At 38.9% G+C, this 21,416-nt stretch overlaps 1 protein-coding gene across 7 annotated transcripts in view; it reads left to right on the top strand.

Annotated features, from left to right (window-relative positions):
* Positions 1 to 21,416, top strand: part of tcf12 (transcription factor 12) — a 213,542-nt gene that overhangs the window by 161,454 nt on the left and 30,672 nt on the right. For all 7 annotated transcript variants that reach the window (XM_061964095.1, XM_061964092.1, XM_061964094.1 and 4 more), the window contains 5 exons: positions 10,839 to 10,938; positions 11,310 to 11,449; positions 13,028 to 13,169; positions 13,297 to 13,367; positions 17,088 to 17,232. In XM_061964095.1, the coding sequence (XP_061820079.1) occupies positions 10,839 to 10,938; positions 11,310 to 11,449; positions 13,028 to 13,169; positions 13,297 to 13,367; positions 17,088 to 17,232 (598 nt within the window). The remainder of the gene's footprint in view (positions 1 to 10,838; positions 10,939 to 11,309; positions 11,450 to 13,027; positions 13,170 to 13,296; positions 13,368 to 17,087; positions 17,233 to 21,416) is intronic.

The following is a 21,416-nucleotide window of genomic DNA, read 5'->3' as shown; positions in this document are numbered from 1 at the left end:
TAAAGTAGTTGTATAAAGTAATGTAATAATAATGTATAGCATTTCCTCTGGAGGGTGGACTTTTACGGTATCTCCTTTCAGTTGCTTCTTTGTCAAACACACCATAACACCATCCACAGCTTTTCCATATTTACATGCATAAATGTCCGCTATTTAAATATTATTTAAACATTCTTGGCTACCGTTAGGCTCATTGTGCTTCAGTATACTGCAGACAGGCAGTGCTACGCTCTAATTGCTTCATCAAGTTAGCTAGCTAGACGCTCGGTAATGGGATTTCTTTCTTTGACCTAATGAATTTCATCCACTTCTTTGTCTCAGCACTGTCCTTCACTCTTAACTTTCTTAATTCTCATGGTTTATGGTTTGAGTTTATGTCGAACATGCGTACAATTACAGAGGAGTGAGAGGTGAGAGGAGTATTGCGGAAAGAGATTATTCTAGATTGTACCTAATGTCATGACTGGTTCATTTATCTCCTTTTGACCGATTTTTTTCCTAAATTCATTCTTGTTTCTGGTTATCTTTTTTATGTTGATATTATCTTGATTTTGTATGTACTTTATGTAATATTTGATTCATTATGGGACGAGCGGTAGAAAATGGATGGATAGTACTTTTTCGTCACTTATTGTTTGTCTTTGGTACACTAATGTGTATATTATAGGCCGTTGGTTCTTTGTTTTATTTTTGCAAAAATATACAGTATATCTATTTTTATATTGCCCTTTTTTTCTTTGGTATGAACATTATTATGTAAACTCGAAGTTATTGTTTTTTTTTGTTTTTTGTTGTTGATTATTTTTTATTACAAAATGTTATTATTGATCATGTTATACTGCATTGTAATCTTTTGTTTTGTGATTTTGTGATGTTTTTTGCCTGGACCCCAGGGAGAATAGTCTCCACTGCGGTGTGTACTAATGGGGATCATTAATAAACTAAACTAAATTACATGATACATCACAATTTCCATTTTTTTCTTTTCAACATCTTGGAAACTTATGTCCATCTCTAGCTATAAACTAGTGGTAGAGAGTAAGATTGGATGTTTTGGCGGCTCTCACAGCGTTCACTGTGACATCTGTTACGCCAACCAATGGCGGAGATTTGTTACTCAAATTTTTGCTTGCAACTTAAAAGCATAATAATTAGCCGAGTGACAGCTCTTACCTCAAAACACTCTTAAGTTGAGGTACCGCTGTAGTATAAGGCGTGTTATGTCCTGCTATACTCATTGACCTTGTGCCTCTTGCTTGTTGCATTGCTATTTCTGTCTATACAGTATATTTGTGGAAGAGAACATTAGCTTGTTTATCGTTCAGGTTCACGTACAAACATTTAACAGATGGTCCATATTTAGATGGATTGTGTGATTCATCATTTTTCTGTGGTTATTCTTTTTTTCAATAGAATATGCCCTTTTCAAACCCAAACACACAATATGAAATGTTATAGCCTATCGAAGGAAATTCCTGGTGTCAACTGTCTTCCGAAGCACTTTTCCAACACAATTTGCCCTTGGTGAGACATTTAAGTGTCAATGTTTTATGCTGGGAAATTTAGAGCTTGTTGGCAGGCGCTGTGCACAAATGTTGAAGCTGAGGAGCAGTTGGAAGATGCAACGTGTCTGTCGTGCTCACTAAGCCTGGTATGAGCACAAAACCTGGACTTTAAGCAAACTGCACCAGAGATGGGATTTGATTCCAAGTGATGACATACAGCACAAAAACAGAAGAGATCCTTAACACTAATCTTACCTCATATTTGTTTGACCATTTCTATTGGGCTCACTGCTTTTATTGCAGTTACATATAATAGTTACATTCAATTGTATGCATTAAATATGTGTTGTATATTGTAACCTGACCTGATGAACTATTATCCTATTATGTGTGTTACTGAGGGCTGCTAATGTTTTAAGAATGATTCCCCAGTGATGCTGGAGTGACTGCTTTATGTCAGTGTTGGCCTGCTTAACTGTGTGGGTGAAAGCTTTTAATTAATAGTCTTGTAAAAGGAAACCCGGAGAGGCCTTCTTCTCCATTGGCTGTCTCATGACGCTCCCAGTATTTGGGATGGGTTTATTAATGCTTTGACCAGTTAGTCTTGGGTAAAAAAAAAGGACAATTAGCTTAACCAATACCATATGCTGCCCATTGAGTAGCAAAAGACAAAAGCCTGGTCTCCCGTGTGAGCCTAACCTGAGATCTCTGTGGATTTAATATCATGGCCGGTCACATGTGTAAGCCAGAAAACCCACGAGAGCTCCACCCATGCTAAAGCACTTCAATTACACACCCGGACAACAACATGCTGGAGTCATGCTTGCTCAGCAAAGCAACTCTGAGTCCCACTTGAACCGTGTCCTGCATTTATATTGTGTTTTGTGTTACATGTCTGAATTTCCTCTCGGGGATTAATAAAGTATTTCTGATTCTGATTCTGATGTGTGAATTGAATTTGCATATTTTCCATCAGTTCAGTGACAAACCATAAATTGAAAACCTATTTTAAGTAACAACTATTGTGGTCAGCAAGGCTTGCACAGATAATAAAAGCAGATGTTGAGTTACATGAGTTATAAGTTGATTACCGTATTTTTTGGAGTATAAGTCGCACCGGAGTATAAGTCGCACCTGCTGGAAATGCATAATAAAGAAGGAAAAAAACATATATAAGTCGCACTGGAGTATAAGTCGCATTTTTTGGGGAAATGTATTTGATAAAACCCAACACCAAGAATAGACATTTGAAAGGCAATTTAAAATAAATAAATAGTGACCAACAGGCTGAATAAGTGTATGTTATATGACGCATAAATAACCAACTGAGAACGTGCCTGGTATGTTCACGTAACATATTATGGTAAGAGTCAGTCAAATAACTATAACATATAGAACATGCTATACGTTTACCAAACAATCTGTCACTCCTAATCGCTAAATCCCATGAAATCTTATACGTCTAGTCTCTTACGTGAATGAGCTAAATAATATTATTTGATATTTTACGGTAATGTGTTAATAATTTCACACATAAGTCGCTCCTGAGTGTAAGTCGCACCCCCGGCCAAACTATGAAAAAAACTGTGACTTATAGTCCGAAAAATACGGTACATGACTTACTGACATTGTTTTTTTGTTTTTTTACCAGTGTGTCTCGGATGTTTTTTTCATGTCTTACCATCAACAGCTCCTGCCCGACTCTTCTATTATGACCACGTTTGTTTTATGCATGATTATTTGTACAATTCACCAATCAGTCCTTTATGATACAATACATGTCTTGTTTAGTGTAATGGCAGCGATTATCCTAACGCCCTGGGATTTTACTCACTGCTGATACATTTCCATTGCCTTAAGCAGGTACTATGAGGTGTTTCTTCAACCTACATTTTCATTAGTAATCTCAGCTATAGGTTCCGAGAATGCTGGCACCACAAAATGTGAGGATATACAACTTGAAATTATAAAAATAAGCGTTAGTTTACTTTGGGGCTGTGCATCAGCTCATTATACTCCACAATCTCAACCATTTTTTGCTGCCCTCAGTGTCCTTTTATTCATTTGTGTCGACTTACGACAGCTTGCAGCCACATGCTGTAAAATGGTTATGGTAGAACCCAGCGATGGGTGATATGGCCTAAAATCTATATTGTGACATATATTGTAGCCTCTTGCGATAACAATATGCAGTATATGTTGATATATTGTTTGGCATATGAATGATCATAAAACATTTTCAAAATGGGTTACAAATGCCTCTTATTTGGCTGCTGATGTATGTGATAACATATTGCGCCATTTCCAGTTATATAGTTCTCTCAAAACTGTTATTAATCTGCTTGTTAATTTAATGTTAATATTTGGCTACTTTATGTTGCAACATGGTTTTATCTACACTTCTGTTAAAATGTAATAAACACTTATTCTTCTGGTATTTACATTCAGTTCTACTTTACATTGGTTTTGAGTGATACTACCAATTTCAAGATTGTTGAATGTTTTAATTTTTGATCACAGTTAAAGTCAGATAAACACAGGATGGCAGTATAACAATATATTTTATAAATATTCAAATATTCTAATTTTTTATACAATATATTGAGCAAAATAAAGTTAACAAAAGAACTAAACATAAGCACAAACTACTATTGGCTCCAATTCAAATATTTTAGTTTTTGCACTTAAAGTCAGGAACTTACTTCCTGAACTTGTAAACAATAACAATAACAAAAACAAAAACATTTTTAAATTTTGTGTTTATAGAGAAATATTGATATAATCACTGTAATATCAACCATATGCTGATAGTATACTTGGTGTTGTTACTGTCAATGTTTACATTCAAGAGCTCGAGCTTTATTTACCATGGCTTCTGGGAGCCTTCAGGGGTGGGCAATTAATTTTTACCGGGGGCCGCATGAGCAACCCGAGCACTGCTGGAGGGCCACACCGACAATATTTCAATTAAATTTTGCTCAAATTATTTTTGATATACCGTAAGATAAATAATAATAATAATAATAATAATAATTTCATTTTACCTAACTTAACTTTATTCAAAAGCAGATTGCTTATGATGGTTTTATTTTTAACACTGTCTTACACAACACTTCCTGATGTATAATACAATGCAAAAATGTCAATTTCTGTCACTTTATCCTGCATCCTCTTTAAAAGTCCAACATTTTTCCCCGTCAGATTTGGACAACCATCTGTTGTCACACCTGCCAGCTTGTCCCATTTCCGTCCTAACATGTCCAAACACGCATTTATCTATGTGAACAAGTCATTACCTGTGGTTGTCTCTTTAATTGACTGCATGGCTGCCAGCACCTCTGTGATTTGAAAGTCTGCAGTTATCCCACGTAAGAAGATGAGCAGCTGGGTGGTGTCACGTACATCGCAGCTCTCATCCAAAGCCAGTGAAAAACAGTCAAAGTCAGCCGTTCTGTTCTTCAGCTAAAGCTCCAAGTTTCCAGCGATGGTCTCAAGCCGCCTCGTTACAGTGCGTCGGGAGAGTGACACGTTCTCAAATGCGCCCCTCTTCTCCGGCATATCAGCGCAACAGAGTCCAATAAGTACTCCTTAATAAACTCTCCGTCAGAAAACGTCTTACTTTTTCTGGCGATTTTGTGAGAAATGACAAAACTTGTACTGACAGCTGCATCTCTGGGGGTGTGAAATTTGGCAAAAAGTCCTTGTTGGGTTTGCAGTTTTACCATCAACGCATCAGCCTCCCTTGCACGCGCTTCATCAGACAGATTCAGGTATTTTTCCTCGTGCTTCGTCGTGTAGTGGCGATTCAAATTATATTCTTTAAACACAGCAACCTGTGTACCACAAATTAAGCACACGGCTTTACCTTTAATTTATGTAAAGAAATACTTGGCAGTCCATGTCTTCTTGAAAACACGGCATTCGTCATCAACTTTTCTCTTTTTAGCGTCTCTGGGGTAACCGTGCATCACTTGTTGCTATGCACCTTCACTCACAGGTTACACACGGACATACGCCCATAAATAACACTTTTTAAAATAAAAGCAGCACAGTTGTATTGCACACACGACATGGAAGTTTTTTTTTAATTTATTTTGTCATTTGTGATTGCCGTTGTTCACATTCACTCACAATCACGCACGAGCATAGTCCACACGGAAGTAATACAAATAACGCTTTTCAAAACAAAAGCAGCACCGTTGTATCGCACACTCGACATAGATACTTTTTAATATTTATTTTGTAATTTATGATTGGCCTCACGCGGGCCGGACAGGGACGCACAAAGGGCCGGATGTGGCCCGCGGGCCGTAGAATGCCCAGGTCTGTTCTACGGTGTGTAGTATAGCACATTGCCTCGTCCTCCAGTGATAATGGTACGTGTAGGAAACATTGTTTATTTGCCGCAATCAAGACAAGGATTACTAACTTAGAGGCGGCTTCGCAATGTGGAGTGACTGTTACGTGCGGGTGAAGTGCAGCTTGCTGCAAGGTTCGTTCCCCCGGGATGCAGACGTACCACTCCGGACAGGACGTGCAGGTAGGAACATGATTTATTCTCAGAACTCGAACAAGTACCAAAACAGAAATTAAGCCAAAGGAGAAACGTGCCGATCGCACTGGACGCTAGGGCTAACACTTAGCATGGACTAGAGACAGGCAATACTCACGTAATAGTAGCTTGAAGCAAACAATGAAGCCAGGCCGACTGACCAGCAAAGGCAGGCTTAAATAATGCCTCTGATTAGTGCTCGGGAAACAGGTGAGCGTCCCGAACTCCAATCAGAGGCAGGTGAAAATAATAAGCAACCATGGTAACTAAAACAAACTCAAGGGTGCACAAAACAGGAACTGAGGGAGTCCAAAACTAACAGAAAAATAACAAAAGCATGATCTGGACCATGGATCATGACAGTGACGTTATCCGCTATGTTGCTAGCAAGGACGCTACATTGCGTTGAGGACATGTTTGTTTTTTTGTCGCTGTCAAATTTGCGGGAGGCGGCTAGAATGTGTCATCAACATGCATTATGACGATAAGAAGATAATATTAAAAGCTCTATCATCGACATAAATTATATAATTTATGTCGCATAATGGGCAGCACGGTGGAACAGGGGTTAGTGCATGTGCCTCACAATATGAAGGTCCTGAGTTCGATCATCGGGCTCGGGGTATTTCTGTGTGGAGTTTGCATGTTCTCCCCGTGACTGCGTGGGTTCCCTCCGAGTACTCCGGCATCCTCCCACCTCCAAAGACATGCACCTGGGGATAGGTTGATTGGCAACACTAAATGGTCCCTAGTGTGTGAATGTGAGTGTGAATGTTGTCTGTCTATCTGTGTTGGCCCTGTGATGAGGTGGCGACTTGTCCATGGTGTACACTGCCTTCCGCCCGAATGCAGCTGAGATAGGCTGCAACACACCCCACGACCCCGAAAGGGACCAGCGGTAGAAAATGGATGGATGTCGCATCCTGTCTATATTACGCAATCCTGGTAGAGCCTTGTTTCCATCTATTGTTTATTATTGCATGGTGGGCTCAGGGTCCTGCAGAAGGGTTTTCAAGTAAGAAACTGTCAAACTGGCGTTGATAATTATAAAATGTGTTGATGAAAGTTGATACTGATACCATATCATATTAAGAGAGGAATTTACCTTACAAGTGAGCAAAGACTGGGACGTTTACTGGGAATGAGCAGGTGGAATGTAGCTGGCAGGTCTGACTCTGATTAGTGCGACATGATGAGGGTCAAATGTGGGAGGGAGAATTTGTCCAAACCTTACATATTTTCCTTCCCTTGGATGTGCTCTGTCCCATTTTTGCTCACCACTCCCCCTCCATCTGGAGTGAATAAAGTCAGAGACCACATCACTGGTGTTTGGCCCCAAGTCCCTTTTGATCCTCCCACCACCTTGGCACGCTCGCGGCCGCACAACAGCGTGCCCATTGTGCTCTCTTTTTGCTCTACCGCCCGCTTGCAGGTACATTTTTAAACAAGGAAGAGCATACTGTTTTTGTACCGTTTATTTCAATTCTGCCTTTCAGGGAAAGCTGTAATTTGCCACAGCCATTTAGAGTGCAAAAGTATGTGGCTGTCATTATATCTCCCTTAGAGGCTGTGTTGATCTGAAATGCAAATACTGCTGTTTGATGCACTTCTCCCTTCATGAGCTTGATTTTGATTGCTTGCTCGTCATTAAAGTCTGCATGGGTGTTTGCAAGTAAAGCTGCATAACTACAGGGCATATTTTGCTTATCTGTGTCTGTACGATCAAATCCTTGAAATAATGACACAAAAGATTATTTAATCTTTTTTTTAAATGTGTTATAATTATAACATGTTCAGTGCAGTATGGGTACCACAATGGGATAATGCCCTGTGAGAAATGTTGTGATTATCTACAACCGTGCTGTAAGGCAGAGCTATTCAACTGGCGGCCCGGGGGCCAAATCCGGTCTGGGAATGACATTAGAGTGTCCGCCCTGAGATCGGTAGGTTGTGGGTTCAAACCCCGGCTGAGTCATACCAAAGACTATAAAAAATGGGACCCATTGACTCCCTGCTTGGCACTCAGCATCAAGGGTTGGAATTGGGGGTTAAATCACCAAAAATGATTCCCGGGCGTGGCACCGCTGCTGCCCACTGCTCCCCTCTTCTCCCAGGGGTGATCAAGGGGATGGGTCAAATGCAGAGGACACATTTCACCACACCCAGTGTGTGTGTGACAATCATTGGTACTTTAACTTTAACTTTAACTATTCCGGCCCCCGACATTTTTGCAGCATATTCCAAAAAACACTACTGTTGTATAGAGGAACGTGCACCACAGTAAACACATTGGCAGATCCTTGCACTGACATTTTATATAACTGAGACGTTCCTCAAGGCACCCCTTTAAGTCATCTCCTTTTTAGCAGTTATACATATTTTGCAATGTGATTAATGTAACTATGGTGTTGCTGCAGCTTATTTACTTCAGATGCAGTCAGTAGTCATTTCTTCACCTTTATTTACCATATTTTTGGACCATAAGGCGCACTGCTGTTGAGCGGGTCTATTCAGGTCTATTTTCATACAAAAGGCGAACCGGATTAGGGTTCATATTATGATTTTTTTCTAAAATAATTTTAACATAGCATGTAATGCTGGTTTTTTGGTCAAAATGTTACCTAGATTATGTTTTACAGACCATCTTCAAGTCGCTTTCTGACATTTGCTTCAGGATGCGCCGTTCTGTAGGCGGTCTTATTTACGTGGCTCAATTTCGACAGTGTCTTCTCCCCATCATCTTTGTTGTAGCGGTGTAGTGTGTAAGGACGGGAGTCAAAGAAGTGTCAAAAGATGGAACTACTTTTTTTTAATGACATTCAGACTTTACTTAAATCAATAACGGAGCAGCATCTCCTCATCCGTGGCTCACTAGTGCAACAACAACGCCGGAAATGTGTCCCGTGAAAAAACGTACGACCGGAACGCTCTAATAACTAAAGTTCCGTGGGTGAATTATGTAAACCCACTACACTAGTAGTTTTTAGCGCTTCCATAGTGAGTCTACTGACAGATATAAGTTAGAATTTAACGCTACTTTATATTAAAAATGGTAACAGCGGAGGATCAATGCCCTATAACAAGAAGATAGAGGAAAAGAAGAAGCTTATCGAATATGGTGTCTGCACGGACAACAATGGCGGACTTGCGCAAATTTTCAGAACTTATGCAGATCCCAAATACACATCAGCAGGTAAGAAAAGTTGGTTTTGCATAATATTGCGAAACAAAATGTCAGATAATATGTCTGCTAATAGGTGCCATTTTGCAGTCTTTAAACACACACCATAATAATGCTTGTATGTTGAATCACAGTACGTCTAACTACAGTAGCCGTAATGTTTCGACAATCCATCAAGTGGTGCGCCTTCATAGCTTACCCAAGTCATACTAAAACATTTTGACAGATTTTTGAGCGCCATGTGTGATATTCTATATTCTCAATGGAACATTTAAAGTTTTGGTGTTGTTTACAGGTGTCATCTTGCGGTCTACACATATCTCTTACTGGTCACACTTATCATTACAACATGTATCAAATAAAATAGCTTCGAGGTCGGTAAGCACAATCAGAATTATTAGGCGGGTTATAAGGCGCATTGTCAATTTTTGAGAAAATGAAAGGGTTTTTCAAGTGTGCCTTATCGTCCAGAAATACATTAGTTATACTAGTAGTGTTCCTCAAGGTTCCATTTTAGGTCATCTCTTTTTCAATATTTGGGCTATTCAACTGGTGGCCCGCGAGTTCAGTTCAAACATATTTGTAAACGCTCCTGTAAAATCAAATGTCTACTCTAGAGGACGCTGATTCTTTGGAACTTAGCTTTCTGGAAATGTGGAATCCCTACTGTATGCCTAATAACCACCTCCATAAAAAGAAAATGTACTATATCAACAGCATCCATTAAGGGAGTGATGATGCTATAAGTGAGATTAAGCACATGTCATGATGTGGAGGTGACGAACCCCAAGATGCAGAGATGACAGACGGTGTAAAAGAAAACATGGTTTTAATGTTCAAAAAAAGGTGAAAACAAAAAGGTGCACAAGGCGAAGGCACGACTTAACGCAGGAAACAAAAGCTAACACTTAGCCTGAACTATGGACATGAAACAAAAAGTCGCTAACTGTGGCATAAATAAACAAAACTTACTTGGCAAGGCACGAGCAGCACGAACTAAGCATGAAATCATCAGCATGAACTATGGTATCTCCAGAAAACAAGCATGAACAGAGCATTGCATGAAACAGGGAGTCCACAGCATACAACAAACAATACTCCAGCCCTGATTGGAGGGCAAGGCAGGTTTAAAGAATGCCTCTGTATAGTGCTCGGGCAGCAGGTGAGCGGGCGAACGCTAATCAGAGGCAGGTGGAAATAATAAGTAACCATGGTAACTAAAACAAACAAGGGTGCACAAAAAAAGGGAACTATGAAGTCCAAAACTAATAGAACATAATACATGATCCGTGACATGGATCATGACAGCACATATATTGGTGTTATTCCCTGAGCAGTTGCATGTTCAGTGCCTTGCTCAAGGTTTTAGCAATAATAGATTCACACCCAGCAAACATTCACAATTTCTATATTTAGGTCCATAATATTGAACATGTCTTCCTCCAGTCCCAGTAGCTTGGTTAATATGTCATTTGAATTTAACCCCATACTGTCTGGCCTTATTATGAACAATAAACCTAGTGTGACAATCATGGGTACTTTAACTTTTTAACTTTTTAAATAGCTTCATAACTAAAAATACTGACATTTTGTTTTTCAGGTGTACGCGCCATCTCCAAACTCAGAGGACTTTAACAGAGATTCGCCCTCCTACTCTTCTCCTAAGCCCTCAAGCAGTATGTTTGCCAGCACTTTCTTTGGTAAGTGAGGTAGTACTTTTTTTTTTAGATCATTCTTTAAAAAATTGTACCGGTACAATTAATCATCAGTTAGAATAACAATAATAGGCTGCTTTTGAAGACTCCACTGACAGATTTATGTAGTGACACTGTTAAACTGGGGTCAGCACTCCATCTTTCCTGACCCTCCCGACACATTAAAACATATTTGCTTCTTTGTTTTACTTATCTATTATTTCAGCTGTGTTCAGAACCAGGATCATGTTTCAGCCCAAGCTTGGTGGATGATCCAGTGTTGAGGGTTTTTAAGGCTTCATTAAGCTTTGTGTTGGGACTTCATTACACTCTGTGGCCTTCACTTGTGTGAATTTCTACACATGTTTTATCATTAGATGGTACCCACAGTTCATCTGACCCATGGAACTCCACCAATGGGATTAGTCAGCCCGGCTATGGAGGAATGCTTACAGGCTCTTCGTCTCACATGCCACAGTCGGGAAACTACAGCAGCCTGCACTCACATGACCGTCTGGTAAGACAATCAACTGTGGTACCCCGCCCCACCCGAATGGATATTGACATGTTTAAGACCAATTATACAGTGGAACCTCTAAAATCACCAGTCAACATTTTTTCATTTTAGATTAAAAATAATAATAACGTAAATTTATATAATCTGTTCCAAAGCACAGCTTCATCATTAAAGTGTAAAAATATGTAGCTCACAGTCAGTCAAAAATAAAAACATTTAAACACTCGGTTTTAACTAGACCTGTGGCGATTCGTCATCAGTGACGTAAATAAATATATTTTCGTGCCTTGCGTCAAGTAGCGGTGCTAAAAAAAATAGATTCACATCCGAATCACGATTTTTATTTATTATAAATCTAAATACATTTAAAAATATGTATATCTTTTTGTTAAGAATACATTTTTAAAATGGCTTACTGGCTGCACATGTACGTCATATGTCTGCAGCCAAGAGGAGCTTTTGTAACCTGTTTTAGAATAGAATAGAATAGAAAAGGAATAGAATTGAAAAAGGTTTTATTATGACATTTATACCAAATAATATATTGCGAGAATAGGTTTGAATAGAGAATCATGTTGAATTTTCTCCCCAAGAATCGGAATCCAAAAACAATTTTGTGAGTTGTTGTAAGATCCGTAGCATCAAGGTGTGGAGAAAAGATCGCTGCACACGAAAAGATGCCACTAGTGGTGCTCTAATCGATCGGCTGATGGTCAGTTGCTAACTGTGAATGCATGTTCATTAGGGGTGTCAAAAAAAAAAAAAATACAGTTTATTTTTAATCAATTCAAAAAATTTAAAAACTGGGGGATTTTTTTTGTGTTTTTTTTTTGTTTTTTTCAATGTGTCCTTTCCAGCCAGTCGGGCAAATCATTTTGTTGATGTAGATGCCCATATTTATAAGAAAAGAGAAGTGTGTGATACCTCTCTTGGTTCCTTTTTGTATTTGACTTTATTAAAGGTGCTGTTTGTAACTTCCTCACATACATTTTTTTAAAACAAAAAACATAACAAGAATACCACCGGCTAGTTTATGTTACCATTAGTGGTTTGACAGAACACATTTGTTTGACAATTGTCTGTATTTACATAATTACGTCATTACAGCCGTAAGAGGGCGGGATATACTGTGCCCAAAAATTCACAGCCCTAATGTCCATACACAGTGCGAGCCACCTCTTCAAGTTGCTGCAATGAACGATATTAATTTCAAATGTTATTATCAGTGAGGAACAGGCGAACAAGACTAAAAATGCGACACAACGAGCAAAAGTGCAGCAGGCTACCAGAAGCCATGCTAACAGCTAAGCTATTGGAATCTCACCCGAGTCCGAGACGGCACGAATGGCCTCGTGTGCCCTAAAAGGCAGATTGTTTTGGGTCACATTACAAGTTGTATGACCTTAGGGCCCTTATTCCTTAGACATGTTTGCCATCACAGCTAAGATGGTATACATTGTAATTAAATGCAATTATTTTGATAATTCCCACCTGCACATTTGCTGAACACAGCAAAATGTACACGTAAAATCAGTCCTACTGCACACTTTCAAAGTCGAATGTGGTGGGTTTTTTCAGAACTACCCAGCACACTCCATTTCCCCAGACGTCAATGCCAGTCTTCCTCCCATGTCCAGCTTCCATAGAAGCAACACAACCACTTCACCATTCGTCTCTGCAACACACACCCCGACGGTCAACAACGTAGACGGGGTCATGGGTATGTTTTAGTAGCTTGATACAAATGTAGTGGCTCATTTTAAAGTCTGCTTTTTTCAAGGCTTACTGTGATTTGAATTAATTTGTCTTAATGTGTTTACTGATTGACTCACTCTGCACTTTAAAAGCTGCTGCAAATCGGGGGAATGCCACTGGAAGCTCGCAGACTGGAGACGCACTTGGCAAGGCTTTGGCCTCGGTGAGTTGCTACCACACACATTTAAAGGGGAACGTTATTACAATTTCAGAAGGGTTAAAACCATTAAAAATCAGTTCCCAGTGGCTTATTTTATTTTTTGAAGTTTTTTTTCAAAATTGTACCCATCACGCAATATCCCTAAAAAAAGCTTCAAAGTGCCTGATTTTAACAATCGTTATATACACCCGTCCATTTTCCTCTGACGTCACACAGTGATGCCAATACAAACAAACATGGTGGATAGAACAGCAAGGTATAGCGACATTAGCTCGGATTCAGACTCGGATTTCAGCGGCTTAAGCGATTCAACAGATTACGCATGTATTGAAACGGATGGTTGTAGTGTGGAGGCAGGTAGCGAAAACGAAATTGACGAAGAAACTGAAGCTATTGAGCCATATCGGTTTGAACCGTATGCAAGCGAAACCGACGAAAACGACACGACAGCCAGCGACACGGGAGAAAGCGAAGACGAATTCGGCGATCGCCTTCTAACCAACGATTGGTATGTGTTTGTTTGGCATTAAAGGAAACTAACAACTATGAACTAGGTTTACAGCATACGAAATACATTTGGCAACAACATGCACTTTGAGAGTGCAGACAGCCCATTTCAGGCGCGCTAAGAACATATATCTTTCCACGATTTCAGCACTCAGGTTAACCATACCTAAATAGACACAAAATACTGCATTACACAAGACTACCCGAATGTACTCTAATGATTGAAAAAAATAAATGTTTTTAAGCTAAATTATTGGTAAACACAGTTTATGTATAATAATTTACGTAAAACCGCGAGTAATGAATAAAGTTTTCATCAATTAATATATTCTGTAGACATACCCTCATCCGCTCTCTTTTCCTGAAAGCTGATCTGTCCAGTTTTGGAGTTGATGTCAGCATCTGCTTTGAGTGTCGCAGGATATCCACACATTCTTGCCATCTCTGTCGTAGCATAGCTTTCGTCGGTAAAGTGTGCGGAACAAACGACTGACCATTTCGTCGGCTTTCCCCACAGCCTCGTATTTTGAACATAATTTGTCCAATTTCTTGCCACTTTCGCATCTTTGGGCCACTGGTGCAACTTGAATCCGTCCCTGTTCGTGTTGTTACACCCTCCGACAACACACCGACGAAAGTGAGAAATGGGCGGATTGCTTCCCGATGTGACGTCACAACGTGACGTCATCGCTCCGAGAGCGAATAATAGAAAGGCGTTTAATTCGCCAAAATTCACCCATTTAGAGTTCGGAAATCGGTTAAAAAAATTATGGTCTTTTTCTGCAACATCAAGGTATATATTGACGCTTACATAGGTCTGGTGATAATGTTCCCCTTTAACTGCAAGCTTAGTTTTATGTGATATCTGATCTAATAGAATCACAGTGGATTAGTGTAGATGTGCAATCTTTACCCTGAGCTAAATTCTGTGAGCAATTGTGCTTCTTTTTAGGTCAAAGCTTGTATAATTTTGAGCTCTACCGTCTAATGTACTACTCTTTTATGTAATAATCCACTGAGATTGCCTTTCTCCAATCCTTTCTGAACTCTTGGTGAATTAAATGAAAATCGTCATTTTAGTGAAATATTTGCAGGCTTAATATTCAACATTTTTAACATAGGCGTGTATTTGTAGTGAAATAGTTCTGTTAATCACTTGGGCACATGGCTCAATTGGCATGAAATCCTTTCTGTGCGACAGTATTTGAATATCTGCTCTATACCATTTTGGGCTTTTGTCCTGAACTCTGCTTTTAATTTCCTAAGCTCCTCCAACAGCAGCTTTTGATTTTTTTTGCATAAAGTCAATGTGTGAAATGACATATTTGTATTACAATGAAAACCTATACTTTTCCATAACCAGTGCAGAGGCTGCACAGCTTTTTTTCTGAATTTGTGTGCAAAATATTAGTTTAGGAGTGGTAATAATAACACATTAGGTCCTTTATATTTTCAGACTCAATTCTATTAGCATGACAAAGCTGAAGTGAAATGGACACGATTGGACAGGGTGGGGGTGGTTGGGTGTAGCAGAGGTACTGGGGAGTTTAAAACTGCTGTGGCTCAACTCCACGGGCCACCCTTTGTAGAGCTTTTGTTCACCACCCTTTTTAAATTTGGCCGCGCTTATTGGCCCCTCGCCGCCTGCGGGTGTGTAACTGATGATGAGGCGGGGCTTCATTTGTTCCAGTAAAATAAGCCGTGTTTCGATTTGAATGCAGTGTCCTTGGCCATATATTGTTTTGTCAGAAGTCACAGTCATAAACTACTTGCTTTTGAGAAACTGCGGCATGTGTGGGGATTTGTGCTGTGTCTTGTTGGTATCTGACACAACGATGAGCACGTTATTAATCCTGGTTTGTAGCTGAGATAGGCTCCAGCGCCCCCCGCGACCCCGAAGGGATTAAGCGGTAGAAAATGGATGGATGGATAGTTTTTAACGGACTTGCATGTCTGAGAGTGTACAGCAGGGGTATTCAACGCAGTTATTTAGGGTCCAAATTTCCAGTCAGCTAAAGACTAATGGTCTAAGAATTCTCCTTTAACTAGTATTCTTATTTTAAGAACCAGAAAATGTGACCCATAAAACAATTTAGGATGTTAAAATGTCAATACAAGGGTATTCGCATGTGTTTACACCGGTCATAGTTTCTCTATAAAACAGGAAAACTGTTTTTAAAAAATTGCTGCAAAAATATTTGTCTCCCAAGTTTTACTGAACTCGGGGGCCAGTATCATGTCATCCTCCGGCAGGATTTGGCCCTGCGGCCGACCTTGGAAAAACCAAGCTCTCTGAGTGCAGACAGGCTCAAATAGCCATTCACTCTTCTTCATCCTCTTCAACACTTAGCGTTTGCCTGATACTCCATGCTGATTGAAAAACTAAAGATCAAGATTGACAAGGAGATTAATAGAACATTCTATCATCTCCAGAGAAGTCCAACACATTTTCCTGACAGCTCAATTTCATCATGACTTCAAGAGAAATCTACGTCTGTCTACGGCGTTTTTTTTGCTAATTAGCAAGGATCCAATTACAACCCCCTTTTCTCAGAGAGATGTTCCATTATGCACAATATCCTCTGATTAAAATGTTTACTTATACAAATCAAATCTTTTGAGGAGTTGAAGACACAATCTTCTTGTAATTGCTGTTATCTTAGAACTTTGTGTCCTCAGTGTAACCCAAATAGGATCCTCAGACAAACTAATGATCCTGTAATTAGTCTGATTGTCAACAAAGTTAACCAAGGCATTTATCAAAAGCCTGCCTGTTAAACATGAACCTAAACCTTACGTGCATTACTAATTCAAACTAATCAACGCAGGCCTTTTGTTTTTATTTCTACTATAATAGTACATGTTTTATTTATTTAAAAAACATTTAATTAAATGTTCTTTTTATGTTTTTGTTTATTTATTACTTTTTTCATGTGTTTTATTTAAATGTATTTGCCTATTTATTTTAGATCAAAAGCATTATTGTCTTTTTCCATAAGCTAACAGTGAGCAAAACATGAAAGTAAAAATGATTTATGCATCATTTCGGTAAAGCCATCATTTTCATGACATCCTTGCTCGTAAAATACCCACCAATTTATGACTTTTTTCTATAAACTGCTCACAGCTGTAAAACTTATGGTGCAACATGTGGCTGTGTTTAAAGCAAAGTCCTTCTACTTCTAAGTGCCTCTCTGTTGTTTTCTGACCCAGCAGATTTACTCACCTGACCACACGAGCAGTAGTTTTCCCTCTAACCCTTCGACACCTGTGGGTTCTCCTTCACCTCTCACAGCCACAGCAGGCGCTGGCTCAACAGGGACTGTGGTGACGGCTTCCGGCAATGCGTCTGGAAGGCCAGGTATATGCTTTATTCCTTTGGTAGGGTGTCATGCATACCAACCTATGACGGTACATCCTTGGATATGGCTCCAGTTCCAGTGTTCCATAGAAAATCCTGGGGTTCAATCAAACAGTTATTAACTGAACAAGCATGTTTTAAGTTACATTTTAATATTCTTAATTGTTTGGCAAGTGTAAAAGAAGTTGAATAATGTTGATAAAAACAAAACTAAAAAAAAAATACTCACCTCATGATTCTGCGTGACGAGAAGAAGGAAGGAAGTGGAAATGGAGGCTGGCTGAAGGCCAGTAGACTACACATCACGTTTTTAAGTACATATACATCAATTTAGTATAGTAAAAGTTAAGAGCATTAAATTGTATACCCACCATTAACATTGACGAACTTGCAGAAGGAGACTAGTTTGCCTCAGAGGTGAGTCTAAACACAGCTTATAGTTTTCTATGAATGTTCTCATTCATCCAGGTCATTGTAATCTCAGGGCATTCAATCGGTTGCAACTGGACTTGGTTTGGTTTGTCTTGGAAGACGTTTCGCCTCTCATCCGAGTAGGCTTCATCAGTTCGTGCTCATAGACTTAGATTGGTCAGATCTAGATCTAGATTACGCTTATAGTTTGTTTCATACTGTTCAGCTTATTAATGTTGTAATATTTTACTACGGAGCCAGGACAGAGACACTTTTTCTTCCATGGTCATTCATCGTCACACTTTCTCTCTTTCCCACCATTTGAACGTTACTTTGGTGGCAGCACAAAAAAAAGGTTAAAGAATCTGATTTATTTGAGTCATAATGATGGTTGGACCTTTAAGTAAAGACATTTGTTTTTCCTAAATTGTACAACCTTAAAGGTAAACTGCACTTTTTTGGGAATGTTGCCTATGATCCACATCCACAATCCAAGAACACATTTGTTTTTCTTTTTTTATGCATTCTAACTCGTACATAAATGCAAGCAAAAGTCCGCTTGCAATGGAGCCAATGGGAGTTGCTCTATTCTGCCTATAAAGCGCTTAAAAACATCCAAACATATCCATCAAGGTTTATATACATGCGGTAAGTATGTATATAATGCAGTAACAGGCACATTTTATAATAACATGTAATATTAATGTATTTTGCACATTTTAAGCACACAGCAGTGCATTAAATTTCCAAACACGTCACAACGTTTGCTTCTTCCTACGACAGCATCACTGATTCCTACTCACTGCACACTTCATGTGAGCCAACAAACATATTGAAACATCACTTACTGTACAATATCTGCTGTCACTGGGATGCCGACTGTTAGGATGTTGATATATTACAGTTTAGATCAGAGATGTCAAATGTACAGCCCACAGGCTGGATAAGGCTCGCCAGTAGGTTTTACCCAGCCCACGATATGAGTTTGCTAAGTAAAGAAAATTAGCTGAAATATTTGAATGAAAGTAACTGCTGTTCTAAATGTGTCCACTGAATGTGGCAGTAGCAATTATTTGTATCCCCTGCCATGAGAGTGGGCATGACTTCAGAGGGGTTGGAGTTACGCGCCGTGTCGACACTTCCATGTTTGGACACTAATTACGCTGCTTATTAGTGATAGTGTACAAAATGTAGATTATTACGTTCGTCCCTTAATTGTCAAATATGTTGTTGGTAATGTAACCTGTGTCATTTCAACCTAAATACATGTTTTAATAATCTGTATATCATTTTCTGGGCGAAGATAAATATAATGAAATAATATGTATAACCTCCTAACTTCATGTGTGATTAATGAAATGAGTCCAAATTAAAATGAATTAAAACTGCCAGACTCAATTCCACCTATTTGACTGATGAACATTATCACATCACAATACAATAATGTATGGATTTAACGGTGAACGGCGTGGCTCAGATAGTAGAGCGGCCGTGCCAGCAACTTGAAGGAGGTTCCAGGTTTGATTCCAGCAGATGGTGAAGGAGCTCTCCTATGGCTGAGAGCTTGACTTCAGTTCAGTTCAGTTTCAGTTTATTTCAAACATGCATACGATACAATGTAATGCATCACACAATCCCAGTTGTTTCATTACAGCACGTCCGAAAAGGAGTAGGAAGAAGCAGAGCTTATTTAATCCTACCCCTTTTCATACCACAGCAATTGTATCCCATTTCCTTGTTCTCTGTAGCAGAACAGTGAACAAATAAATAATAAATAATAATATACCATAGTAAGTAAACAAATATTAAATACATAAATAATCTTTGTCTCAATTTAAAAAAAGAAAGGGTTAAAGATGTTCATCATAATTATTGTTCTGTCACTTTGTGAACACTTGTAGTTTGAACAGTCTCTTAAACTGAATCATATTGGTGCTTTGTTTGATTTCTTTGGTTAATCCATTCCATAATTTAATTCCACATACTGATATACTAAAGGTTTTAAGTGTGGTACAAGCATACAAATGTTTTAAATTAGATATTCCTCTAAGGTTATATTTCTCCTCTTTTGTCGAGAAAAAATGTTGTACATTCTTGGGTAGCAGGTTATAGTTTGCTTTATACATAATTTTAGCTGTTTGGTAATGCACCAAATTGTTGAATTTCATTTTAATTGAATTAATTGTGATTTAATAAATAAAGGGACTTAATGCCTGAACCTTATGATTTGATGCTTTGGCATTGTTAACACATCCAGAGTATCGAACGTTGTAACAACATTTATAAGTCAGAAAATACAAAATGTCATTCTTTAGGAGGCTTTCAAATTTGGAGGTTCCACTGTTGTACTTCCCTAAAATATTCCATGTACAGTATTTATTCAGTCACTATAGATTTAAACTATCATTCTCCAGTCATTATCTACGCTCAGTCTACACCAGGGCCGTTCATCCACCTCTTTCCGTATGGGTTGGGACCGCATGCAGTAGAAATATTTGTCTGGGTTTTTTTTTGTTATCAGAAATATTTGTCAGTGAACCTAAACAACAAAGAGAGGAGAGGGTGTCTAGCAGATTTAGTGGCCAGCTGCTCTCAATCTGCACATCTTGCTGAGACACCATGTGATGCACATTGTGCAAGGTGCCCCAAAGTTGATAACAACTCCCCTGCATCTTAAATCAGTACCTGACTTTTTGTGTCCAGTATCCTTTAAGGAAGCTTCACCAGATGATTTCCTGCTGGTGACATCTTTTGCCTAGAGCTTTCATGCTTGCCTGACACGAACTGCCAGTATAACATTTATGTTTGCTTAGATTTTTTTTGTCTTTTTTGAAGTGACTGAAATGGTTATGACAAACCCCGGAACAACAATAGGGAAATGAAAAGCACCGAGGCTATGGCTTTCAAGCTGCTTAAGGATTTAAAAAGATTTGTTTGAAGTGGTTTTGAATTACATCAATGAAAAGCTCTTCATATTTAGTTTTTGGACAGAGAAAAATATTCTAGGGTTTATAAAAGAGGCCTGTGACTCTTTGTCTATAGTTCATTCAATGGACTATGTCAGGGGTGTCAAACTCAAATACAGAGTGAGCCAAAATTTAAAACTGAACAAGGCCGCGGGCCAAGGTTGAACAAATTAACCTTTTTGATAGGGACCCAAACAAGTTTTGCATTAAATATTGAACAAGCAAGGCTTATATAAATTTATAGTGACATGCAAAATCGAGTTTCAAATAATAATAATAATAATTAAAAAATATCAATGGCATATCAAATACAATTTAAATAAAAAATGAATGCCTCTTTTCTATTTGCAGCCTTCTGAGGTAAATATCAACATTAACTTTTTCCACAAGCTAATAAATTTGGAGAAAAAAAAAAATAATAATCAACCATTCAGGACTTTAAACTGCTCTGTTTGCAACACACTGATCTAATCTGATGTGCCCAAGCCAGATACCTGCCATCTTTTCTTGGATGCTAGTTCATGAATGTCGGGGCCCAGGCTTTGAGCTGAGGCATCCCTCATTATCGAACGAAGGTGTTCATCAGTCATTATATCTCATATTCCACAGTCTTGGGGGCGTGCCATACAGGCACTGCTTTTAACGTCCTCTACGAGCTGACGTCACGTCCGCTTTTCATCCCTTCTAACAACGTGCCCGCCCAGTCACAAGATATGAGCGGTTCCTGTACGCACACACGTAAATGCAAAGCATACTTCATCAACAGCGATACAGTTTACACTGAGAGTGGCCGTAAGCAACTTTAAC

Source organism: Nerophis lumbriciformis, linkage group LG06 (genome assembly GCF_033978685.3).
Source record: "Nerophis lumbriciformis linkage group LG06, RoL_Nlum_v2.1, whole genome shotgun sequence".
NCBI lineage: Eukaryota > Metazoa > Chordata > Actinopteri > Syngnathiformes > Syngnathidae > Nerophis > Nerophis lumbriciformis.
This window is presented reverse-complemented; position numbering and strand designations above follow the sequence as displayed.